Source organism: Parus major, chromosome 26, assembly GCF_001522545.3.
Source record: "Parus major isolate Abel chromosome 26, Parus_major1.1, whole genome shotgun sequence".
In the NCBI taxonomy this organism is placed as follows: Eukaryota; Metazoa; Chordata; class Aves; order Passeriformes; family Paridae; genus Parus; species Parus major.
The window spans coordinates 2,532,288-2,557,932 of NC_031795.1; the positions used below are offsets into that span (position 1 = coordinate 2,532,288).

The following is a 25,645-nucleotide window of genomic DNA, read 5'->3' on the forward strand; positions in this document are numbered from 1 at the left end:
GGCTCTCGAACTGTGTGACAGCCACAGCAGCCAATGGACTGTGGCTCCGTGAGCGTCCTGCGGGAGCGGGCCGAGGCCACGGAGAGACGGGACGGGGCGCGGCGGGGAGGGGCCTCTTCCTGAGTGACGGCCGCATTAACCAATGAAAAGCGGATTCTGGCTCTCCGGGGCGGGGAGAAGGCGGGACCACAGCTTGACTGATGGCCACAGTAGCCAATGAGAGGTGGTTCCGTGCGCGCCGGGAGCGTCCTGCGGGAGCGGGGTCGGGAACGGGCCGAGGCCGCGGTGAGACGGGGCGGGGGGCGGCGGGACCGGGCGGGGGCTGCTCCGGAAAGGCAAGCGGGTGGCCCGTGGGTTTGGAGCTTCCCGCAGGCGTGGCCGGGCTCGGGGCTGCGGGCCCCGAGGGGTCCCCGTGTCCCGGCTGCGGGCAGGCGGGCAGCGGCCGGTGCAGCATCTTCCCCGAGTCTGACGGGCCGGAGGAAGCAGGTGCCTGCTCTAGCTGCCCGGGAGGAGACCCAGCTCGTAAGGGAAGCCGGGGTTGGGGTGGGTTCGTCTCTCCTTCTCGTCCAGATGCCTGCAGGGAGGGCGCCGGGCGGAGGCAGCCGGGGATGTCCGGTGGTGGGCACAGCCGCACACACAGGAGGGCTCCGCTGAGCTCGTGGAACGCTTCTCCCGCTGAGGCCGATGGAGCCTGGGCTGCCCAGGGCTGCTGCTGTGTCTCCCGCGGGGATATCCAAAAGCCTTCCTGCTATAGGTGCCCCTGTCTGAGCCGAGCAGGTCACACCGCCAGAGGGTCTCTGCCACCCTCGCCACTCAGTCTATACAGCGTTTTACGCACTGTTGGACTCTGGTGGTTTAGGTCTCACTGGATGTTTGGGCTTTGTTGTGCGTGGGGCCGAGTGGTTACAGAGCTCCTTGGGCATGCTGGAGCAGTCTCCGCTTGCCTTCCCCAGTTCACTGCATACACACACCCTCTGTTCCAGTGACCGTGGCTGGACACGGCCTAGCTGAGAGGGTACCTGGCTGTGACAGAGCCCAGACACTCCTCTTTTTACTCCAGGAGCAATTCCTCCTGGCAGCCGGGACTGGTGGCAGCAAGGGATGGAAGGAAAGCAGAAGAGAAGTTACAGGAAAACCAGCCCCTGAAAATGTGTATTTGAGCACTGGTGGCTGGAGGGTCTGAGTGACCTTGAGTCCTAGTGCTGTCCATTCATACTTGGCAAATTTTTATCTCAGTCTTCCGCTTGTAATAATATAATATGGATATGACTCAGTGGGCAGCTCTGGAACACATTATCTGAATGGTGTCTGAGAGGTTTTCTGTTGATGCCTTGGTCTGCATGCTTTGAACTTCCTGGGGCAGCTGCCTCCGTACTGCTGAGACATTCCCAAAGGAATGAGTGGCTGGTTGTGGCCCCACACAGCCTGTCTGGGGTGGCTCGTGTAAAGCCACACAGGCTTTGTGACTTTCCTTTGGAATCTCACTTCTGATGGTGGCACCAAGGAACTGCTCCAGGATAAGTTGTGTTTGATTTTTAACTCCATGCCCAGCCTGTGTCTCAGTTCTTGTGTGCAGCTGCAGCATTCCTGGGGCTGGCAGCCAGCCCGGGGTGTAGGGGCTGAGTCAACTGCTGTTGTCAGTATTGCTACCCTGGGCATTCAGATGCTGTGAGTCAGGTTAAAAAGCCACGACTTTAAAAATAGTACACTGTGGGTTTCTGACCATGTGCCCACTGGTGTAGCAGCCTTCAGGGCTTACATGTTGGAAGTGCTCTGGTTTGGGGTTTTTTGATATCTTGAGGAAAAACTTGCTTTCAAGAAGTTGAATTTCATCACTTTAGAAAAAGGCAGTCAGTAGAAAAGTTTTAGACTGGCAGAGGCCAGACCCAACCTCCTTTTGCTGTGTAATTTATATTTTCTGTGTAATTTTCTGTGTCCAGGGGCTGTGGCCATGGATCTAATGAGGCAGAACTGCTCCTCAGCAGGAGATGCAGCAGCATGGAAGGAGTTAATACCTCGTGGTTAGAGTAGCTTTGTATCGAGATGGAAATGACTAAGCACACTGCATTCCTGAAGAGTTACAGATTTTGATATAAAATCTGCTTGTTTGGTACTGCCCTTGTCTTTGATGCATCAGCATGGCAGAATTGTTCAGAGGAGCTTTAGGGTTGTTCTGGAGAGGAACAGAATGGGAATAGCTGAGAGTTCTGGAAGAGGTCCTTTCCCTGCAGGAATGAGCTGCCAGCTTCCCTAAGCTGCGGAAGACCAGAAACTGCTTTTTATTTGGCTACTGACACAGGAGGCTTGGCGACAAGGACTCTGGGGTGGTTTAGGACTGCACAGCTTTCACAAAAGGACTGAGATTGCCTCAGAGCTGCACGGGCTGGTCCAGGCGGTGTTTGTGCTCCCAGGAGCAGGACAAGGTAAGGTGTCAGTGCCTCTGCTGCAGGGTGCTCTGGGTGCTGGGGGTTCCAGCAGCATGGCTGGTGGGGGGCCGTGACCTCAGCACTAGACGGATTTATTCTGGAACAGCACTGGCAGCTTTCTCTCCTTGGGAATGTGGTTTCAGGAAATGGAATTGTCTCAAGGCTTTGCATGGAAAATGGGTTGTGTTCTCTCTGGCTTTCAGGGCTGGAAAAAGAGTCAGGGCTACCTGTCATGTGCTGTGAACGTGACTTATTCTTCTGCTTTGGAAGCTTCCAAACAGCGTGGATCAGAGAGCAGTCTTTTGGCAGAAATGGATGATGTTTTGCCTAGAAATTATTTTCCCCCAAACTGCTGCTTCCAGTGAAATGATTCAGTATTCTTAACTACACTGATCTCCTCTAAATCCTGATGCAGTAAGGATGATAAATTTGGCCCCTCTGGAAATACTGGGAAGCACACTGGAGCCACTAAAGGAATTTGGAAAGGGAGGTCAGGATAAAAGCATTTACAAGTCTGGTTATTCTGTGACAGGAATGATTTGTATAGTGTTTGATACAAGTGCTGGCTGCCTGACCCAGGTGGTCTCTGCCAGCTGTGTCCCTGAACTGTGTTTTAGCGTGTCCTGGACTGCATTTAAGGATTACTTAACTTGGATCACACCACCCCACTGTGCTCTTTCTTCACCAAAGATCAGTCTCTACCCTTTCCTGGTCTCACGTGATGAGCTGAGATTAAACACCTGGTTCTTGATAGCAAGCCTGGGCAGGTGAAAAGCTGCATTCCTCTCCTCCTTGGATTGGTATTTTGGAAGAGACAGTCCAGGGAGCAGCACTGAGCAGGGATAACTTTAAGCTTGTGCTTGGTTGTCTGTGGATCCCATTTCTGCATGTCCAAGGCCAGGTTGGACAGGGCTTGGAGCAATATGGGACAGTGGAAGGTGTCCCTGCCCATGGTAGGGGGTGGAAGGAGATGAGCTTTAAGGTCCAACCTAAACCATTCTGGGATGCTGGAATTTCATGTGCTGGCCAAGACTTAGCTTCTCCTCCATGTTTCTCAGCTCCTGGCTGTGCCTTACCATGGGAACAGGGTCCTGGGCAGTGGGACAGGGCAGGAGCATTAGGCCTTGATTTCGACCATGGCTTGAGATGAGGAAGCAGAAATGGATCTGGCTGGCTGGCTGAGGAAGCTGCAGCACAGGCAGTTTTTGTTGCAGCCTTCCCAATGTGAGCTGTGGCAGGAAGGATGTGGGGCAGGCTGGCAGCAGAGCTGCCAGCAGAGCTGCCAGCAGAGCTGCCCAGATTGGGCACAGCAAGGATGGACCCAGCAGGAAAACTGTGCAGGGCTACTCAGTGTGCAGTCATTTGTCCTCATGAATGGTGTTGGATGCCAGGAAAAGGTTCTTCTTCCCCCTGAGGGTGCTGGGACACTGAACAGGCTCCCCAGGGAATGTGCACAGCCTCAAGGCTGCCAGAGCTCCAGGAGAGTCCTGTGCAGGGCCAGGAGTTGGACCAGATGATCCTTGTGGTTCCTTTCCGAGCATATTCCATGGTTCTCTGTGGATGTTTTGCCAGGCTGCTCCCAGAGGAGCTCACAGCTGGAGTGTTTGGAGGAGAAAGCAGCCAGTGCTGTTGGGAATGAAAGCAGCTGTGGGCATGGACTGTGTGTGCTGTGGGAGTGCTGGACTTGCTCAGTGCTGTGGATAAAACCTTGCTCCATGCTGTGGGGTGCTTTGGCTTCCTCTCCCTGTGCTAGTCCTGCATCCAGCAGTACGGTGTTTGTGGTCCTGGCAGGCACTGGATGATCCTGGTGTGAAGCTGGGCTGCTGAGGAGGCTGTTTGAGCCCTGTCCTGCTCTGGCTGTCCCCAGCAGAGCCTGTCCTTTGCCAGCTGGGTCCTGGGGAGTGTCCTGGAGCACTGGAGCAGCAGTTCAGTGGCACAGCAGAGGGAAAGCTGCTTTCCTGTCTGCTAATCAGGACAGTGCACACACACATCAAGGAAGGATGGCTCTGCTCTGGCTCAGGATGTTTTGGCAACAATGCCTATTTATAGCAGAGGGCAGGGGCCCCTTGCTGGTGCGGGAAGAGGGTCTCCAGCGGCTATGGAAGCACTGAGGACAGGCTGGAATGCTGATGAGGGACAGAGAGCTGATGATGGAGCAAATATCCCCAGCTCAGGGCTTACCCAGATAGTCCAAGTTTATCCCATTCACTGCAGAGTGGGAGAGTTACTAGCAGCTGTCTGGGACAATGGGCTGAGCAATTCCAGCCTGCAGGAACCCACGCTGTGGAGACAGGGAGCTGCTTCCCACAGCAACAGTGCTGCTTTGGCAGAGGGGGAGAGTGCAGCAGAGCCAAGGCTTGATGCCACGTATGCCCAAACCATCCCTGAACAGCCTGGGAGCCCTGGGATGTCCTTGACCAGTGAGCTTTCTCACTAGTGCTGTCATGCACTAGATCTGCCAAGGCCAGTGCTTTGCTTTTAATTGCACTGCAGATGCCTCTGCCAAGCAGATCAGCAGCTCCAGGGATAGCCCCGAGGTGTGGAATTTGAGGTGTGGCACCAGCAATGGGCAGGGTGCGGGTCTGCTGTGGTGGGGGCTCTCCACACCCAGCCTGGAGAGTGGGACGTGACCCCTTGCCAGGCAGGTTTAAGCTCCTCTGGTTTGCTTGGTTTGCTGCCCATCCCTGGCTCTGCCCACTCTGCCAAGCTGTGGTGACTCAGTGCTCGCCGGGTGTGGTGGCTCTGGCTGTGGAGGACACATGCTCAGGGTGGCAGTGGCAGCTGCCAGGCTCTGTCAGCTGGAGCCCAAGCGCAGCTTAGTGTGATGCTGGCCCCTGGTCCCACCTGGAGCAGGTCTGGCTGCTTTCTGCAGGGATCCCCTCTGCTTTTGTGCATGTGTGGAATTCTGCTGTGTCCCTGCCTTTTGCAGGAAGACTTCTTGGTGCCAGGGCAATGTTACCAGAGCCAGTGTGGCCCCTGAGCTGAGCACTTGTCTCTACTGCAAATGGAGATTGTTAAATACAGCTGGAGGGTTGGAATTTCTGAAATGGGATAATTGCCCAGAGAAAGGAAGGAACGGGGCTTGAAGACGGCCTATGAGCTGCTGTCTTCTGTCCAAGATGAATTTTCACCTGTGCTGGCATATCTGGGAATATTTGGGATGCCTTGTGAGGTACAGGGACAGCCAAAGAGCTCCAAGGCTCAGGATTCCATATGTGAAATATCTGTACTGAGGCCATGCTGGACCTGCAGGTGCTGGATCTGTACAGCCACCCCAGTTCTCACTGGTGGTTTCACCTGCATTCCTTGCTGGATTATCTGGAGGATGTGTGCTGCATCCTCTGGATCACATGAGTGGGAAGTCTCAAAGGGCACAGCTCCTGTTTGTGCAGGCTCTGCAGGAGTAGGAGAAGCCAGAGTGTTTCTGTAGCATTCCTTCTCTGCTGATCTAAACACTGCACGATTTTTCACTTGAAGATGAGAACTCACCTGTTTCTTCTGCCTTTTGAAACTCCCCTGGCTGCAAGCCACAGGCTGGGCACCACTGCCCTCCCATCTCTTGGATGGCAAATTTAGGTCAGGTGTTGACAAACAGAACACCAGGCAGGTTTTCACTTGTGTTGTGGAGCAAGAGAGCACTTCTGGGAGGAGGATGCATTGCCAGAGTTGGGCTCTTTCCCAGCCACCACAGCTCTTCTCGTCCTGTGAAGCAGCAGCTCCTCTCTCGAGAAGCAGATGTGGTTCCTTCTAGAGCTGCCCCGGTGCCTCCTGTCCTGCTATGTCTCTGCTGAGTAGGGAGCTCAGGTGCCACAGGACTTTGTCTGATCCCCGAGTATCAGAAGGAGCTGCACTCCTGCAGAAGGGCTGGCTGAGATCCATGCTGCTGTGTTCCTCTGCCATTAAATAATTTCGTTGAGTCTGGATGCTTGGGATCCCCCAGGGTATTTTGTGCCTGCTGCATTTATTTTTTAAGCTGGTGAAGCCTCGGCTCCCTCTTGCTCGCCCTTCCAGATGTGTGCACAAACAGCCCTTGTGGGGAGTGAGCTCTGGAAGCCTGTCCTGAGCAGGTGATGGATGTGATTTGGGGAGGAATGTTCTGCAGCAGTTGCCAGGGAGTAGCTGGGGGTTTGGGGTGGGGAGCACTGCTGGGGTGCAGCTGACAGCTCTTGTTTTTGCCCGCAGGTCGGAGCAGCCAGCCCGGACTTGGTGACAGCGCCAGGCACTTCCGAGTGTGGTGCCAGCTTTGATGTGTTCAAGACACGGGAGGACGTGGCCAGGGCCGGACATGGACTGTTTGTGAGCACTCTGGCCCCTGCCATGCACCCCACGGCGGCTGGGGACAGCAGCTTCTCCCGCGCGGCTGTGCAGACCCTGTCCCGCAGCCACTGCCGCAACATCAAGCAGAAGATCTCCCAGTGGGAGGGCAGGACACGGGGCTGCCCCAGCAAGGAGAAGCAGCAGCCAAAGGACTTTGGAGTAAAGTATGATCCCAGCTGCAATGCACTACCCAAAGTGAAGCCAGAATGCACAGGGAATGGCAGAAAGGCTGGGTCCAAAGATCCAAAGAACCTGGGGCTGGATTTCAGGGAAGATGCACGGAGCTGCTGGCAGACTGAGGACTGCAGTGGCCCAGCTTCTCGAGCCAAGCAGAAAGGAGAGGGGCAAACAGGATTCCTGGCCATGGGGGTAGCATTGCCCCCAGGGAACTTCTATACCTCACAAGCTCTGTGGAGAAAAGCAGATCTCCTCCTGCCTGGCAGAGCCCCTCCTGTTTCCTCAGACCTCCAGAGGAAGCGAGGCAGCTCTGGCTGCACAGAAAGAGAACTGCAAATCAAAGGAGTGGACACTTTCTGCGGGGCAGAGAGAAGCTTGAGAAACATTTACTCTGAGGTTGAGGGGCAAGAGGAGGAGCCAGCTCCTGATCCACCACCCAAACCCCGCAGGACTTTCTGCTATCTGGCAGAGAAGGGTGCTGGTGCTCATAGAGATGCCAGTGCCAGTAGGGAAGCTGTCCTGCAAAAGCAGAGTGGAAGTGACTTGGTGTCATCCTCCAACAGCCCTGAGAAGAAAATAGCCAGCAGGAGGATCAGAGGGAGAGCCCAGAGGTACATAATTCATCTCTCATGTCTGAAACATTTCCTTAAATCACATTCTAGATGGGTTTGAGCAGCTTGCTTGGCATGATGTCCTTGTGGAGGCGCTGCTAGTGATGGTGCCTCTTTTCATGGGGAAAGGATGTTCCTGCTTTTCTGCTGACAGTCTTGCAAAGAAGGCTCCAGGTTCCAAACAGAAGCAGCCCACACCTTAGAACAGAGTGGAGTGACAATATGCTGGCCCCAGGGAGAGACCTGCCTGTTCCCTGACTGCTGCTAGCCCTCAGCTGCAAGCTTTCTCTTGGGGCACTGTGGCTGCTGCGTGTTTGGCTTTCCTGGGAGAGAAGGATTCTCTTGTTGCTTAAGGCTGGAGGCTGTGCACACTGCTGTTGTAGTAGGTGTGACTGGTTCTCCCTCTTTCCCATACCCTTCTGAGGTGGCTTGATGCAAATCCTGCTCCCAGGTGAGCTGCCTGTGCTAGACTGGTGTGCACAGTACCAGCAGAGATGTGGCTTGAGGTTCTGAAACCTTCCACTGTGGCAAAGTGTGGAGCAGCAACTCGCATTTTATGATGATGATGGGCTAAATCCCTGCCAGCTCCTCTGTGACCTTAGTGCCTTAATTTCAAAACAGTGGCTAAGTGGATGGAAATGGCAACCCACAAATGCATGAACACCCTGAGCACGAGTAGGAGAGGCCAGTAGGAAGCAGTGTCCTGGTACTGAGCTGCTGCAAGTCTGCAAAACATAGTTTGGGTTCTTGCTTCTGGCAGGATGGATCTGGCCATGCCTGCTTGGAATGTGCTTGGTCAGGGAGCCTCCTGCTCCCCTTCTTACTTAACAAATTTCACAGATGAAGTGAGCAGGACTCATTTGGTGTGCTGGCTTTGATTTGGATAATTTTCTTCTTGGCATCTTGTGTGATGCTGAGTTTTGGAGTTGTGATGAAAATATTGGTAACATTGTGCTCACACAGAGCTGGGAGGGGACACAGAGGGGATATCTGACCCCAGGGATGTTCCAGACCCTGTGGTGTTCTGCTCAGCAGTAAGAATTGGGGAAGAAGCAGAAAGAGGGGGACATCTGGAGTTTGTGTTCCCAAGTCACTGCTGCGCATTACAGAGCCCCTGGAAATGGCTGAACACCTGCCTGCCAAGGGAAATAGAGAATTAATCCCTTGTTTTGCTTTCCTTGCTTGTGCAGCTTTTGCTTTACCTTCCAAACTGTCTTTATCTTGACCCATGCATGTGTTTTCTCTCTCTTACCCTCTGATTCCCTCCCCCATCCCACGGGGTGGGAGTGAGGGGCTGAGCTGCTGCCTGGGGTTAGACCTCAACCCTTGAAAATGTGAGTCCAGAGTGGAGCACCTGTGTGCTGGATGGTCCCAAGGAGGGCCACAGTTGTGTGTGGACTACAGACAGAAACTCAAGCAGGTGCCTTTAGAAGAAGTTACACTGGTTTTCCTCTAGGAAATCTTTTGAGTTTGAGGACATCCAGGGCTTCCGCAAGCAGCCAGCAGCCAGCGGCTCCCACAGACCTCGGGAAGAGACAAATGGCACTGCAGGATCCAGGCTGGTCTACACTCAGTCTGAAGACAACATCTACGAGGACATTATCTGTATGTGTCTGTGCTTCTGAGGGTGCCCTCACTGTGTTTAAGGGTGACAGTTGTGCTGGGGAGGGAGGAGTGAAGTTGAGGGTGCATTCAGGCCCTTCCCAGCTCTTTTAATGGATTTTTAAGGTCTTCCCCATCTGGGGTTCTTTGTTGGTGTTGATGTGAACATGAACAGCCTGATTTCGGATGTCATGGGAGGTCACTAGAGTTGGCCTGTGTTAAACTGATTTCTTTATTAGCTTTTGGATTGCTTTGCTTGAGTGTTGCACAGAGATCAGTGTGAACACTGCCAAAATGATCTGCTTTGCAGTAGAGCTGCTTGCTCTGCAGGGGAAAAAGTTTTTTGTTCTGCTGAGTCCACGTACAGTTTGCCAAGTTCATGGCAGCGGGTTAGGATGTTGCGGGAACCTCGTCCAACTCTAAACAGGTCTCTCAGACCCTGTTAAAGCTTGGCACACTCTCCCCACTTATATCCCTGGCAAAAAATACAGGGCTTTATCTCCTTTCATAAATCCCTCCAATGCTTTTTCCAGGTCCTACAAAAGAAGATCCTTATGAAGATATCAGAGCACTGCCCTTGCCCCTGTGGAAGGTCCCATCTGTCTGGAAGCTGCCCCCTCCCCGGAGCATTAGCAGGGCTCCCAAGGTAGGGTGGGGGGATTAAAGGGTTAGGTGTTTGCAGAATCATTCTCACAAGGGTCCTCGTTTGTGCTCACCCCCAGCCTCACATTCCACACTGCAAGTCATTGGTTTTTCTTATTGTTTTATTGCTTGTTATTAATGTAAATAATGTATAATGTAAATAATGAACAGCCATGGCAGCTGGTTAAGCTGCTAAGGAGCAAAAGATTAGGAACAAGAGAGATTTGGTGAGATGCTTGGGTGGGGAGGTGGGATGGAGAGCTCGGTAGAGCAGATTTACCAGCTGTAATCTGACTCCTCTGCCTGTGACCTTGGTCCAAAGCTTTATCTCACACTTCACTGTCTCTTCTGTTTCTGTTTTCCAGCCTCCCCCAAAACCTTCCTTCCTCAGTCGCAAGTCGCTGGAGCTGAAGCCCTCCCAGACAAATTTCCAAGGGAAGATGGTGAAGGATACCTCCCTGCCTGTCACTCTGTCTGAGTGGAAGCTGTTCCGAGCAGTGGAGGCTGCTAGCAGGAGAAAGAACCTGCCCTGGGTAAGATTTAAGTGTGAAACTTCACTTCTTGCCTGGCATTTCAAGCTCTTGTTGCTTTGCAAGTGCTTTGTAAGTGGCCACAGAGCTGTGGGCCAGGCAGGTGATTGCTGCTTGGCACTGCTGCTCCAGCTATTCCCTCTCCAAGTTGCAGGGCTGCTGTTTGGGGATCTGGGTGCCAGTCCTAGCTGGGACAGTGGTGTTTTTGTTGGCCAAGAGTCGGCAGACAAATTGCTCAGTGTTGACCTAGAGGTCAGGGCTGTGTGTGAACACAAGGCCATCCTTGTGCTTGGTCACCTAAGCTTTGTTCCCGGTGTTTCCATGGAGTGTGATGGTGCTGGGTTTATGCTCTTGGACAGCTACAGGGGCAGCTCTGTAACACTGTGTGGATGTGTCCCCTGCTCCCAATGACTTTCCAGACTGGTTCTGGTGTTCCACTGCAGGCCCTGAGCTCTGGGATAGTTGTGGGGCCCTTGGTTACTTGGAATGTTGGCCTGGAATTCTGGACTGGCATCAGGAATTGCTGTTCCATAGTTTAAAGGTGCAGAGAAACTCTCAGGACTAAGAGCATTTCACAATGCCTCCTGTCCCTTCTGGTCTCTCCTTCCTGCCTGGCTGCAAAGACAATTATGCTGCTGAGGCCTGAGAGGTGAGGAAGGCTTTTAATCCACCTTCACATGGAGGACTATTCTGACCCTCCTTTGGTGCCTTGGGAAGGTTTCTAGATCCTCGTGTTGGTTACCAGCTCACACCCCTCAGGGATAAAAGGCACCACGTGCTGCAGAAGGGCAGCTGCAGTGCACTGTGGTGGCACTTTGAGCATGGGACTCAAATTCCAGTTGTGGTAGTGGCAAAGACTTATTTTTGCTGTGGTAAAATCATTTCACTTCAGCAGATCTTTATTTCATCTGAAAATCACGTGTATTTGCTCAGATTGCACAAGACTATGAGGTAGAGTTGGACAGCTGCAAAGGACTTTTCAAACTTTTTAAAGTGCTTTGGAGTATCAAGTAACTTCTGTCTGTGTTTTTAAACAAACCCTAGAAAATCAGGAAGGAGATGGCAAGATTATAAAAATGCTTTGATGGAGAGTATCTCTCATTTGGAGAGGGAAAATAAAATGTTCTCCAAAAGCAAACCTATTCCAAAAATCTGGTAACAATTTGCATGCAGGAAGAGCACTTTACTCCCTTTGCTCATGAGGAATTGAGCCAAGATTGCTTGAGAGGTTGAGTAAAGGACTGGGGTCTAAAAAGACAAAACCTTTTGCCTAAGAAACACATGGCTGCCTTAAACACACCCAGGGTGGTGACTCAGCTGCACAAAAATCAGGACAGAAATGAAGATCTTCTAGCTAAGGCTGGATAAAAAGGGAAAGAAGGCAGGTTTGGCAGGAGGAGCACTGCTCTCTGCTGTGGGCTGTTTGTTCCCTGCAGCCTCCTTGTGCTGGGAGGGCTGTCTGAGCCAAAAATGGGGAGAAATTGATTGGAAATGGAGAGCCTAAGCCTGGTTTGCTTTCTGGGATTAAACACTTGAGTTGAACAAACAGGTTCTCTGTAATATATTTCTTTTTATGCTGTATTTGTGATGACAAATTGCTGGGCCCCACCCTCCTGTGTTCAGTTTAATGAATTCTTGAGGCAGGAATGAACTTGACCTGCTCCCTGCATGTAGGGTAAATCCCTCTTCACATGAAGTGAAAGCCGCCTTTGATGTGGGGTGTCAGGAGCCCCTGGGACACTGGAAAGTGAGGGGAAAGCACAGAGCAGGCTGTGCCAGGGACACAGAAAGTGTCAGGACTTTGGCTTTAAGGCTGTTGTGACCAGTGGAAGGAAGATTGCCAGCAGCAATGCAGAGTGTAAAAATGCTGACCCTTCTTTCATGTCTGTGGCTTAGTCTCCACTGGGCTGTGCTTTTTCCCAACTTTTTTCTTCCAGTGGACCAGGTGTGTGGTCCTGCAGCACAGACCCATTGTTCTGTCTTCATTTCAAAATCACAGAATGGTTTGGGTGGAAAGGCCCTTGAATTCCACCATGGGCAGGGACACCTTCCACTAGAGCAGGTTACTCCTTTGGTGAGTACATCATCCTTTTGTTCCAGCAAACACCTGGGACAGGGCCTGTGCTTAGAGCAGCCTCACTTGTCCTAAGGAGACTTGAGCTGATACCCAACTACAGCAGCAAACTCCAAAAACCAACCCAAAAACCAAACCCCAAGCTACAGTGAGAGAGCTCTGCTTTTTCTGGGCTTGGAAGGAGTTGGGATGCTGTGGAGCATATTCTGAGTCCTCTGTGCTGGAGGGTTTGTAAGATGTTCTTGCAAGTGCCTTTGCATAGAAAATGGAGATCTGATGCTAGACAGTTTGTCACTTCTGTTTGGGAAGGCAAGTGTGACAATTTCCAGAATGCTTGTACAGTCTGGTGTCAGCTTTAAGCTGTGCTGACAGGGATCCCTCTCTTGCAGCAGAAATCTGTGCTCATTCTTTATCCAGTGAGCTGGGTTAGGACTCCAGCCTCTGAGCCAGGGTTCCTGCAGGATTTGTGTAGCTTTCCCCAGGTCTTGGATGGTGGCTGCTGGGCTGCCCTCCTGTTGGCACCTGGACCCTTCTCTGGACTCCCCATTAACTTCTGCTTCTGCTTTGGATTTCAGCTGGTGCTAAAAATACAGGAGATCTTTGATTCCAAGCGGGGAAAGAAGAAGGTGAAGCTGCTCAGTCCTTCTGGCAGAGAAGCAGCTCCAGTGAAAGGTATTGGGGTCTCCAGCACCACTGTCTGTGCTCTAAACACCTTGAGTGGCACAATTCCTCTGTCCCTGGCCTGGTACCACCACCTCATGCTGACACAACAGTGACTCATGGCTGGAATTGAACTTTCAGCTCAAGGAACACTTGCCTAACCCAAATTTAACAGTCACAAGTGCAGGATTCTGAGCCTGGAGACCTTGGCTACTGGTTAAAAGTGTTGTTTTGTTTTTTTTTTTTTAAAAAAAAAAAAAAAAAAAAGCAGATTAAAGCAAAAATTCCTCAGAAAACCACTTGGCATCAAAACCACTTCTGACTACTTCACTCATTGTCTATGTGCCTTGTTCTGATTGTGTAGCCACAGTAGGGTCTTTTTAGTTACTCTGTTCAGCAGCTCGGTTCAGTTTTATAGCAGCTCCAACCAGCCAGCTGGTTTGTGTTCTTTGCCTGTGTTCAGTTGACCTGCAGGTCATTCACTGGCAGCACTGGCTTGATATCAGCTCTGCTTTTTTGAAATTTGCTGTAATGTGATGTAATGACATTTTTGAAATCTGTTGTAACACATTTTCCAGCTGCCCTTGGCTGATGCTTTGGGCAGGATTGGTGGGCAGCCCTAAGGGATGTTGCTCTGATGAGTCTCAGGTTCTCTCTCTTTCCCAACTTTGGGTGTTGCCCATCTTCCTTCTGCGTGGCTAACTAGTGAAAACTATGTGTGTTTCAGGTGAAACCAGTGGGAATGAAAGCGATACGGAAAATCAGCCCAAAAGTGAGTGAATCACAGGGGCTGGTTCTGTCCCCACAGCACCCTTGGCTGAGGCCCTGGTGGGATGAGCCCGCTGACATGTGGGGATCTGCTGAGACAGGGACAGGGAGCCTCTCAGAGGCCACATGGCCAAGCCTGTTGTCTGTTACTGTGACAAGCCAACCTCTGTTTCTGCCCTTTCCCCTGAGCCCTTGAGGTTTAATGCCATTAATCTGCCAGTCACCAGAAGCAGATTCATTTCTGGGCTGGTAGAGTGGCTTGTGGCAGGTCGTTCCTGATCACCTCTGCTGCTGCTGCTTGAGGTTATTCCACTCCTGTTTCCTTCCATGTAATGCTGTGCAGTGTCCTTTCCTCTGGGGAGAATTTGCCTCGGTATTTGTCAGTTTCCGATGTCCTGAGTTTGATCATAGACCCAAACTCCAGACCTGAAACACCTACATGGTTTTAGCTGTTCCCAGAGCAGCTGTGGCTGCCTCTGGATCCCTGGAAGTGCCCAAGGCCAGGTTGGATGGGCTTGGAGCACCCTGGGCTAGTGAAAGGTGTCCCTGTCCATGGCAGGGGTGGCACTGGGTGGGCTTTAAGGTCCCTTCAACCCAAACCTTTCAAGGATTCTATGAACTATTTTAGGTGTTTCATTTACTTGGAGGGAAACATTCAAAAGGCTTTAACTTGGAATGAAAAGTGAAGTTCCATTTCTTTATGTTAAGGAGAGTAGTGGAGAGTGAAGAATCTCGACAGAAATTGAGTCACTGCCTGCTGGAAGAGTTGTTTGAGAGAGTCTAGAATGTGTCACGGTGCCTGGGCCACAGGAATTCCTGACATCAGAGGGCTGTGCCTGTGCTTGTGAGCCTTTGCTGACTGTCAGGAGAGCCCAGCCTGAGGGTGTCTTGGCCAGGGAGCTGCCTCTGAGTGCCCAGTGGTGTTTGGAGTGGCTCCCTGAGTCCTGGCAGCTCCTGACCTGGTGCAGCTGGGCTTCACTCCCTGGTACCCTGTTGTGTCACTCTGAGATATGTAAGAACATCAGGGCAGCAGGAGAAATTTCAGTATCTGTCAGGGAGGATTTACAGAGCTGCTGCCAGGTCAGTGCTCCCTGTCTGAATCACAGAATCCTGGAATTGTTTAGGTTGGGAAAGACCTCTAAGGTCATTGAGTCCAGTAATCAACCCAGCACCACCACCATGCTCACCACTAGACCGCATCCTCAAGTGCCACATCCACACATTTTTTAAACACCTCCAGGGATGGTGACTCCGCCACTGCCCTGGAGAGCCTTCTACAATGCTTAACAACCATTCCAGTGAAGAAATTGTCCCTAATCTAATCCAATCTAAACCTCCTCCAGTGGAATCTGAGGTTATTTCCTCTTCTCCTGTCACTTGTTCCCTTGGGGAAGATCTGCTCTGTGCATGAGGAGCTGACACAGGCACCCCATATCCCATGGAGGTGGGGAAATCCACCCATCCCTTTTCCCTCTCTGATGGCAATGCTGTATCCTCTTCTGTGCCCTGTAGGTGTGTGGCAGTGCCAGCCACAGGCTGGTTTGGAATTTATTCCTCTCCCCAGGTCACCACAGGTGCCCAAGGCACTCGGCCTCCAAGAGGAACCCGCACTACCAGACCTTGGAGAGGGATCTCATCGAGCTCCAGGAACAGCGGCTCTTTGAGCTCTTCGTGGTGGTGTCCCTGCACAAGAAGGCATCTGAGGTCACCTACACACCACACATCATCCAGCAGTTCCCCAGCAAGGTAGGAGCTGTGTGGAAATCTGCCCAGGGAACTGCTTAGCTCTGTGTTTCCCCTCCTAAGCTACACTGGTCAGGATCTGGGCTTGGAATGTGAAGCACCTTGCTCTGCTACACACCTAGTGTGTAGTGTCAGGAGGTTCTTTGCTATAATTTCTAATGTCCCCTGCCTCTCTGCCACCACTGTCCTCCCCGCAGCAGCCAGGGAGACAGGGGAGATAGATTAGCTTATCAAAGAAGAACCTAAAAACGAGGCTTCTTCCCTTGCTGAGATGGCAGTTACAGCTTTATTTCTTGGGATCCTACGGAGTGAGGTCGCAGGAGGGAAAGAGGAAGAGGTATTGATAAGCACTCCTTTTTGAAGACAGGGGGAAAGGGGGTGGAGGGAATTCACACAACCAATAAGGGGAACTAGGGAGAACAAGATAAGGGAAAGAAACTTACAGTTCTACATTTTTGGGGGTTCATTTTTTGGGTCATACCATTTTTCCTAACTGCATTACAACAGTACTTGAATATGTGTCTTGGTAATGAGTTTGTTGACGTTTTTGAACTAGGAAGGCTCCTACTTAATTCAAATTTCATGAAGCCGTGAGGTATTTGATACCAGCTGAAGGAGAGGAAGGAGAGTTCTGTCCCAAAGCTTGCAGGAACATCGTCCTGGCAGTCTGTCCTTTGTAAACAAGGAGTGAAGCACTGATGGTGCACAGGAACTGGAATCCCAGGGCTTTTGTGCTTATTTATACTGTTTTGAAAAAAAGTAATAATAAAATGGCAAAGCTGTTTGTACAAGCCTCCAAAACCAGGAGAGCTGTGGAAGTTGAAGGGCTGTAGCTAAATCAAGCCCTTTGAAATAAGCTGTTTGTCGCTCTATTAGAAACGGCGAGACGAACGACACAGACTCTCTCAGGAGTCAATCAGGAGAATTTCTCTTAGTTTATTACTTCAGGTCTTTTTATAGACCGATAAGTGGAAAGTACAGAAAAGAAACTCTTATTGGTCAGTGAACTAACACATCACCAGTGTTGTTCAGTGGGGCTCACTACCCCTCGACCTTCTCCTGCAAGAAAACAAGGAACAGACAAACAGCATCTGCAAGGCTGTTTTCTGTCTCTGAGGATTGTTTTAAATCCTCCTCATGAATTCCCAGGCCACTTTCTCAGGCAAGACTGAGAAAGCTATGTGGCCTGCAGTTTCACATGCTCTCTGTTTCAGAGTTAGCATCCACAGCTGTTCAGCCCAAATGGGTGACAAAACCAGTGTGTGACTGAGTTATAGCTCAGTGTCCTAAGCTGGGAAGCTGAGATGGAGCCTTGGTTTTTCTGTGGTACCAGATTGAGAAGAATATTCAGTTGTCACTGTCTGGGCTTATACCTGCTGCCTTCCACTGAAAACAGAGCCAGGAATTCTGGCTGTGCCATCAGGAGAAAGCCAGGGATTATTGAGGAATCTGCATGTGATCCACATAGAGGAGATGTCAGATCCATTCAGGGAGGTTGTGTGGGACCCCAGCAGGTCCCACAGTGTTGCAGTTCCTGCTGCCTAAAGAATTTGTGTGCAAATAACTACAGTGTTTTAAGTGTGTAAATACCTTGGGTTCACAAGATGGATAAGGAGCTACAGCCAGAAGGAGTGCACAGTGTTAATTTAGTGGGTAAAACTGATTACTCAGAAATATTATCTGCTGAAAGTGCAAACTTTAGGGTGTTGGGAGGAAGAAAGGAATGCAATAGATTTGGCTTTTCCCTGGTGCAGCCTCCCAATCTGTCCATTGCCTTTGGGAAGGGCACTGCAGGGCTCCCCTACCGCTCTTTACTGGCTTTTATAAAGACACTGACACAAAAAAAAATATTTCTCAGTATTTATTTACCCTCTGCTCAAATAGAAGTGTATTGGTGAGTGACTTTAGATGGGACAGTGTGTCAGATTGGGTGTCTCCTTTCTAATATTAGCTTTGCTTCCAAGTAATCTGCTGTCACCCTCTGCTTTGGGCTGTGTGCCTAGGGACATCTAAGCTTTTGTACAACTGTTACTCCATGAAAATGCTGTTCTGTTTTCCTAACACTTAGTGCTGTCACAGTTTGGGACACCGGAATAGCCTGGATGTGCTGAGTGCCTAAAATCAACTTTATGCAATAAACTTTCCACTTCTTGGGGGCATTTCCTACTTAAATGTGTAAAATTTCCTTACATTTCTTACAGAGCCTCTTATCTGAACGTCTTTCTTTTGCCCTTTCTGGGCAGCTTTGAGCATGGAAAGTGTTTTGGAGTCCTTGAGGGATTTGATTTCAACCCACATGTAGTGTGGCTGGAACATGTGGTTCAGGGACAGTTTTGCACTTCTGTTATGAGTGATCTGCACATCAAAAGCTGAACACATTCCTGTTCCTATTAGTGTTTTCAAATCTCCCAGGGGTAGAACCAAGGCAGGCTGATACAGCCATCATTTGGGGGGGTCATTTCTACATTCATTTTCCAATAAACATAGCCATGCTTGTAGATCCTTACTCCACCCTTACAAAGCTGGGTTATTTTACAAAGGTGTAATCAGCCGGAAAAATGCAAGAGGGAACTGGGAATCTGCTAACAGTCAGAACATGTTCTTCTGTACCTGTGCATTAGCTATGTAATGGATCAGCCTTTGGAAGTGTCAGGAAGATGCTTTCTGTATTTTAAATGCTGCAGCTGTGCACCAACTTCAGTGACTTCAAATGCATCTGTTACCCCTCCAGCCTGAACATCCTTTCAGACCATCAAAGGATACTGAAGAGAGGCTAAAGGTCATTCCCAAATTCTGCTTTCCAGATCCCAAAGACTGGTTCCCATCATCAGACCTTAAAAGGTAAAGACTTGGTTTTGAATACTTGGGGTTGAGATGGGCAATGCTGAAAGCTTTGGAGTGTGCCTGAGGAGCTGCAGCCAGAGCAGGGGGGAAGGGGAAAGGATCTAGGAAATCCCTGTGGTAGGAGGGAAGGTGAGGTATGGAGCTGGGGTAGAGGGCTGCTGCTGCCTTTCCTGTAAGAAGGAAGAATTTGTCCAAGGCCAGCTCCTGGGGCTGGAAGTGCTTCTGCTGCTCCTTGGCTGAGTGGGGAAGCAGCTGGGAAGGAGGAGAGATGGAAAAGCTCATGGGGTGCAAGTTTTTATCCTGAACAGATCCGAAAGTCCTTGTAATGATTGTAATCGTGCCTTGGCCCTTGTCAGCATGACCAGAAGGACTTTTTGTGCTTTGTCAGTCTCTCCCCTGAGCTCTGTGGTGAATTTAACCCAAACTCTGCTTTGGTTCCCCAGTGAAACCTTTTCCTTCGTGCTGACGGGGGAGGATGGCAGCCGCTGGTTCGGGTACTGCAGGAAACTCCTGGTGAGCATCTCTGGGAGGGTGGGGGGTACAGGGAGCACTGTCTGGGCACTGTCAGGACATGACTCAGGGCTGCTTTCCCACATGGGTTACTCATCCTGTGCTGCTGTGGTGGTGGCAGCCCTTGGGACGCAGAGAGAAGGGTCATGATGTTGCCCAGAAACAGTGAAATGGGCTCTGGGCATGAACCAGCTCCTGGAACTGGGTGTTCCTTGAGAGTCTTTGTAGTCATAAGTGTAGGGGAGGCTGCAGCAGAAGGAATTCTGCAGGTCAGCTGCAGTGTGGGTGCTGGGTTGTTCTTTCCCCCCTGTTCTAAGCAGAGCTGTTGCTTTGCCTTTCAGCCAGAAGGGAAAGGGAAACGCCTGCCTGAGGTGTACTGCATCGTGAGCCGTCTGGGCTGCTTCAACCTCTTCTCCAAGGTGAGCTGGCACAGCCTGTTCCTTGAGCCCTGACAGCCTGCAGGCTTCTCAGAGTAACTGGATGCTTCTGTCAGGCTTAGTGATTGCAGCTCATCCCAGGAGAGTGGTGCTTCCTCTCTGTCATTGCTTTGAGCAGGAAATAATACACTGGTGCTGAGCCTTGTCAGCCAATACACAAGTCCTTGAGCAATTACTGCAAGGAAGGGCCTTCTGATACCTGGTGTTACTGAGGGTGCCCCTTCATCCTCTTCTTCTGTGACTTGGAAATGGAAAATCAGTTTGGGACAGGGTTGGATCTCCCCTGTTTTTTTGTAGCACTGTGAGGAGGGGAGATAAAGAGATGAAGATTGGAAAAAGCTGCTGCATATAAAGAGCAGTTATTGCAGAAGAGTACAGGGACAAGCTTTGATGAAAGATGGTTCTGATTGTTGGAGCAGGGTTTCTAGAACAGCATTTCAGGGAGGTGTCTTGGTGAGGGGGATGGGGTGTTGCTCCTCTTAACTCTTCTAAATAAAGAGAATTGGATTATTACATACAAGACATTTCCTTCCAGTAGCAGGAGACTGGACAGTTTTGCTCACAGGAAGCTGTGCCTGTTTGATTGTTCAGACATTTGAGATGAATTTCACAGGGGTCCCAAATGAGGTGGGAGAGGGCTGTGGGTCTATGCTGAAGCCTTCTCAGTGAGAATGCTCTGGTGGGCTCTCCCCTCTGGTCAGCAGCAGCAGTGACCCAAGGCCACGTGTGTTTCCCTGCAGATCCTGGATGAGGTGGAGAAGAGGCGGGAGATGTCCCCAGCCCTGGTGCATCCCTTCATGCGCAGTGTGATGGAGGCCCCGTTCCCTGCCCCGGGACGCACCATCACCGTCAGGAGCTTCCTGCCAGGAGCAGGAGATGAGGTAACGCAGGTCAGGGTGAGCTGCCTGTTCTCTCTAGGGTCTCTGGAGCAGAGGCTCTTTGCAAACTGCACAGTGCTTCCTGGAAATGATTAGTCTGAAGAAAACATCCTGGAGTTGGAAGGGAGGCTGTCCCAGAAACGTGTTTGCTGTGGAATCATCTACTGTGGAAGTGATTCCCTGCTTCTTAATGAAGAGCTTCAGGAGCACTCTTTTGTGCTGCTCCATGCCAACTGTCTGAGATTCTGTGTAGAATCATGGATTCAGAGAATATCCTGAACTGGAAGGGACCCATAAGGATCATTGAGTCCAACCCCTGGCTCTGCACAGACACCCCAACAGTCCTGCCCTGTGCATCCCTGGAGCAGTGTCCAAATGCTCCTGGAGCTCTGGCAGCCTCAGGGCTGTGCCCATTCCCTGCAGAGTCTGGGCAGTGCCCAGCTCCTTCTGGGGGAGAAAACTTTTCCTGAGATCCAACCAAAATTCCCCTGGCCTAGCTCCAGCCCTTCCCTGGATCCTGTCCCTGGTCCTACCCCTCAGGAGGAGCTGCAGCCTGTGGTGAGCTCTGACCTCACGCCCTGTGCTGTAGGATGAGGGTCCCTGCTTTGGGCTGCTCCTCCAGCTCTCCCTGTGGCTGTGTCCTCTCAGGTGATGGAGCTGTGCCGCCCCTTGGACTCCCGGCTGGAACACGTTGACTTTGAGTGCCTCTTGCAGTGTCTGAGTGTCTCCCACACCATCCGGGTCTTTGCCTCTCTCCTGCTGGAAAGGAGGGTCATCTTTGTGGCTGACAACTTAAGGTAAGAGATGAGTCTGAGTGGTTCTTTCTGAGGAATGCTATCACTGGATATTATTGTTTCTTTTGCCTTTGGGACTTTGTTTCTTTTGCAAGGGACCTGTCCCATGTCCAAGCTTGTCTAGTTTTGCAATTAGTTCCATTTGAAAACCTTCTGCACTCCCGACACAGCAGTGTGCATGCCTAGAATTTGGAGTATGCTTTTTACACAAGAGGAGATAAGGGAATTTTTCCTTTTTGCCTCTTTATCTGGGGTTGATGGTGGTTTTAGCTCCCCATAACTGAGTTCAGAAGTGGCTGCATGGGGCCTCTGCTGATGATGCACAGACTGTACATGAGTGACACCTGCTCTGAGCGTTTCCAGCCTGAAGGAGACACTGACCACCCTCCCTGTGCTTCTCTCACCTCTCCAGCACTCTGTCTAAATGTGGGCATGCTGCAGTGGCAACACTTTACCCCTTCACCTGGCAGCACACCTACATCCCCGTCCTGCCAGCTTCCATGATCGACATCGTGTGCTCTCCGACCCCATTCCTCATTGGCATCCTCTCCTGCTCCCTGCCACAGCTCCAGGACCTGCCCATAGAAGAGGTGAGGATATCTGAGACACAGACAGTGTCAGTGGGATGAGGTTGACCTGTCTGGAATAATATCTAGATTCTGTCTGAGTATAAACTCTCAAACTTCTCCAAGCCACTTGGTGAATTTGCCAGATAAATGTCAGGATGTTCCAGCATTATCAAAAATAAGTAATAGTCACTGTTCTCAGAGACAGGCTGCATTTATGCAGAACTTGTGCTTTGTGTGTGACAGCCTTATTTAAAAAACAAAAACGTCGTTTATTTTCTATACAGTAACATACCTGGTTATGAGTCTCTGTTTTCTATGTCTCCCCAGGTTCTGATTGTTGATCTTTGTGCTGATAAGTTCTTGCAAGAGGTGAGTGAAATAACAGTACCAGTAACTCATGGGTTTATGCCAGGAAAAGGCATCGATGAAAGAAACTAATAAATCAGGAGAAGCTGGTGTTCATATGGAAACTCTAGTGCCTGAAGAAATACCTTGTAATCCTTTGGAACTGACAGAGAAGGAACCAGGCTTACAAATCTTTGCTGCAAGGTTGAGGTTGCACAAGGTGGAGAGCTCTGCAAAGCCACAGATGCTGCTTGTCTGAGCTGAGTTTACAAACTATTACTTGGTGTCTTAGGTGAAGGGTGTTGCACTGTATTAGGAACAGTGATAGTGATGACACAGACTCTCAAGCTTAGTTGCCAAAGAGAGCATGTTTTATTCTTCCAGATCCTATTTTATAGACAGTTCTGAAAAGGTCTGAAAGGGTTAAACTTTCATTGGCCATCAAACCAACACATCACCATCCTTGGACAGTTGGGAACAACACCCCTCAGGCGTTTCTTGCAAGTAAACAAAAAGGAGACAAACAACACCTGCAAAGGTTATTTTCCTTCTCCAAGGACTGTTTGAGTTCTTCCTCACAATTTCTCAGGCCCTCAGGCTAGTGTGAGAAGGTTCTGTGACAGTTTCACCAAGACACTGTGCTACCTGCCTGATCTCTCACATTCAGCATCCACAGAGGGGGATCCCTAAGATTCTCTGCTGCTTTCTGTCTGTCTCTCCCTGTTCTGTACAACACTTTCTCCTCTCTCATCCAGCTGGGGGGTGTTTGTTAGTTTGGGTTGTTTTTCCCAGGAGTGACAGTTTAGGGCACAAATTATCACAGTACACTTGGGGTTCTCTGCTGAACTTCCCCAAAAGTACTTCTGCATCCCCAGACAAGTAGCTATAAAAATACTGGGGATTTTGTTACTAGTTCAAGATATTTGCTTCTCCTTTTCCTTGCCTCACTGTTCTGTTTTGCATTGCAGCCTGCAACTGGAGAAAGGTATTAAAGGATTGGGGGATTTTTTAAACCATATTATTGACACCCTTCATTATTTCCTCAACAGACTTTGTTTTTGTTGTTTTACTGGTGAAATAAGCCTGAATCTGTGTGGTGGCCAGATGTGTGTGTGCCTGTAATAAAATGTACTTGGGGCATGCTGAGCAAATGTGTTTAATTTCTGTGGCTGCAAGATAAATATATTGTCCCCCTTAAGATAAATCACAGAATAACTCCCCTCTAACTGCTTTAGGCATGTTATGAATATTTCTAATCTACCCCTTGGTTCTCCTGCTGATGGGAGTAACACAAAAGTCCTTCCTTGGCTGTCCTGTCTGTAGGTATCAGATGAGGATGACATCCTGCCCCATAAGCTCCAGGCTGCACTTGTACAAATCCTGGAAGAACGGAGTGAAATCCTGTCACATGGGCAGAGTGACACACAAGGTACTTTCTGTGAAAAAGTTTCTATGGAAAAGTGTTATGCCATTAGCAGATCTCTTCCATGGAGTTGATAAAAATGAAAAAATTGAAATAAATGCTAAGAAGTGGCATTTTAGCTGTTTCCCTGTGATCTTGCTGAGAACATCTTGTGAATGTGTGCTGACAGTTCCTCTTTTCACAATTTATGTGTGCAGAACTGTAGTTTCCTTTGGGCCAACAGCATCAGTTCCTGCGCTTTGAATTTTATGATATTTTTCCGAGTGGCAGAGACAATGTTTTTCTCAGAGAATGTAGAAAATTCCTGTATTTTAGAGGGTAATTTGGCCGATCATTTTCAAAGTTGAACTGTTTTATACATGATTCATCAGATAAGGAAGTGTGAGAAACTTAAAAAGCCCTGAGTGGCTTGAGAAAATGGCACCAGCAAATGATATAATTCCATAAAAACAAAGTTTGTTTTCCAGAGAGTTTGTCTTCTGTAGTTTGCCTAATTCTTGAAGAGAATTAAACTTAGCCTGTTATGAGCTGGCAGCTCATTACACACCAGATGTTTAACAGGGAAAATGAAATTACGGATGTTTTAAATTCTGGAAAAGCTTTAGAACCGAACGCGTCCCAAATGCAGCAGAAGTTGACATTGGGAAATTGAATATTTGAGCTGAGACTTCTTTGATACCAATCACCTGGAAGTTCCTAGTCTGAGACAGCCAGTACAAAAAGTGACTGAGCTCTCTAAAAAAGCCACTCCTCCTTTAGGGGAGGAATGACCCAAGTGACAAATGTCCTCCCTACAGGTGACATGACCCTGAACTCCCTGGTCTCGGAGGCTTTTGTGCAGTTCTTCGTGGAGATTGTGGGGCACTACTCCCTGCACATGAGCGTGACGGAGAAGGGGGAGCGCGTGTTCCAGCGGGAGCCCTTTCGCAAATCCCACGGCTCCCGCACTGTGCGCCACTTCCTGCACTGCTTCATGGAGACCCAGATGTTTGCAGGCTTCATCCAGGACCGGGAGCTCAGCAAGAACCTGGTCAAAGGTAGATGTGGCATCACCTTCCTGTTTCAAGTGTGCTTCACAGACTCCCTTTTGAAGCATGATGCCATCTGCCTCTGCTGTTGGAATTCTGTCATGTGGAACAGCCCTTCTAATTACTCAAAAGAATTGTGTTGATAAAGCAAAGAACTTCTGCATCTGTCTCCTTTCTCCTTGATCCTGCAGCTTGCACACACTACATGCAGGATTTCCTTTTGTAGCCTTGTTAGTCATGATGCCACATGCTAAAAGATAGAGTAGCTCATTTGGTGATTTTTAATTTTTTAATTTTTTTTTTCTCTTTAGGCCTTTTTGAGGTTCGTGCCTTGGAGTATTTGGAGAGTATTCCAGAGACTGAACGAACTGGAATGAGCAAAATCCTTCGCAGTCTTGGTAAAGGAAGACCCCTTACTTCTGTTCATTCATTTTGTTCATTCATTGTTAATTTTTATTTTAATTAATTGTAGATATTGAATAATTAATTTGTTACAAAGGAGAGGAAGGCTCCTTCTTTGCCTTCTGCACCTGTATTCCCTTGTTTACATTTACTGCTTCGGGGGATATTGAACACCGTCTAAGATTTTTCTTTTATTTTTAAGCTTTTGTATCTTTAGATAAAGTTGGTGGGAGCTGCTGCTCTGAGTATTTGTTCCTTAACTTTGGTCCTGGCTGAGGAATTGCCCAGGGGACAGAAGTTGTGTCTGCTGGCAGAGGTGGCCATGTGTGGCTTTTCACCTCAGCCTGATGAGTCCTGGAGTGTCTCCAACTCACAGAATCCCACAGGGTCCCATTCCCCGCAATGATTTGGGGGGAAAAGGACCAGTTCTGGTTCTCCCACCATCCCAGGCTGCTCCAAGCCGTGTCCAGCCCGGCCTTGGACACTCCCAGGGATCCAGAGGCAGTCACAGCTGCTCTGGGCACCTGTGCCAGGGTCTCCCTCCCTCGCCTAAAGCTCCTAATGCTGTTTTTTTCTCTGCAGGCAGTAAAATGAAATTCCTCCAGAAGAAGTGACCGGGCGCTGCTGCGGGACAGCGGCGGGAGGGGAATCCCGGGCCGGGCCGGGTTGAGCTGTGGCCTGGGAGGGCCGGGCCAGGCCGGGGGCTCCGCGTGTGCTGCGGTAACAACCAGCGCGGATCGATAACAGCTCACGGATCGATAACCAGCTCCATGGATCGATAACAGCTCATGGATCAATAACATCGATCCAACCCTTCACGTGTCTCCGTTCCTTAAGGGGGCGCGGCCGCAACGGGAGGAGCGGG

At 50.0% G+C, this 25,645-nt stretch overlaps 1 protein-coding gene across 5 annotated transcripts; it reads left to right on the plus strand.

The window, feature by feature from the left end:
• Nucleotides 1-201: 201 nt before the first annotated feature.
• DENND2C (DENN domain containing 2C) lies at nucleotides 202-25,598 on the plus strand. 5 transcript variants are annotated; one of them, XR_004500278.1, is made up of 20 exons: nucleotides 202-285; nucleotides 6,609-7,531; nucleotides 8,988-9,136; nucleotides 9,667-9,779; nucleotides 10,141-10,308; nucleotides 12,955-13,051; nucleotides 13,767-13,811; nucleotides 15,372-15,553; nucleotides 18,282-18,391; nucleotides 18,838-18,907; nucleotides 19,246-19,323; nucleotides 20,082-20,222; nucleotides 20,868-21,016; nucleotides 21,426-21,603; nucleotides 21,910-21,951; nucleotides 22,896-22,912; nucleotides 23,251-23,356; nucleotides 24,148-24,387; nucleotides 24,690-24,776; nucleotides 25,363-25,381. XR_004500278.1 is itself a non-coding variant. In XM_015650769.3 (20 exons), the coding sequence occupies exons 3-20, from the start codon at nucleotides 6,744-6,746 to the stop codon at nucleotides 25,392-25,394; spliced, it is 2,775 nt and encodes a 924-aa protein (XP_015506255.1). In that variant the 5' UTR covers nucleotides 227-285; nucleotides 1,941-2,423; nucleotides 6,609-6,743; the 3' UTR covers nucleotides 25,395-25,598. The 5 variants fall into 5 exon arrangements, 4 of the variants coding, with proteins under 4 accessions (XP_015506258.2, XP_033375780.1, XP_015506255.1 ...); XM_015650769.3 differs by lacking the exon at nucleotides 22,896-22,912 and adding an exon at nucleotides 1,941-2,423 and having other exon boundaries at nucleotides 227-285; nucleotides 25,363-25,598; XM_015650772.2 differs by lacking the exon at nucleotides 22,896-22,912 and having other exon boundaries at nucleotides 25,363-25,598.
• Nucleotides 25,599-25,645: the final 47 nt, after the last annotated feature.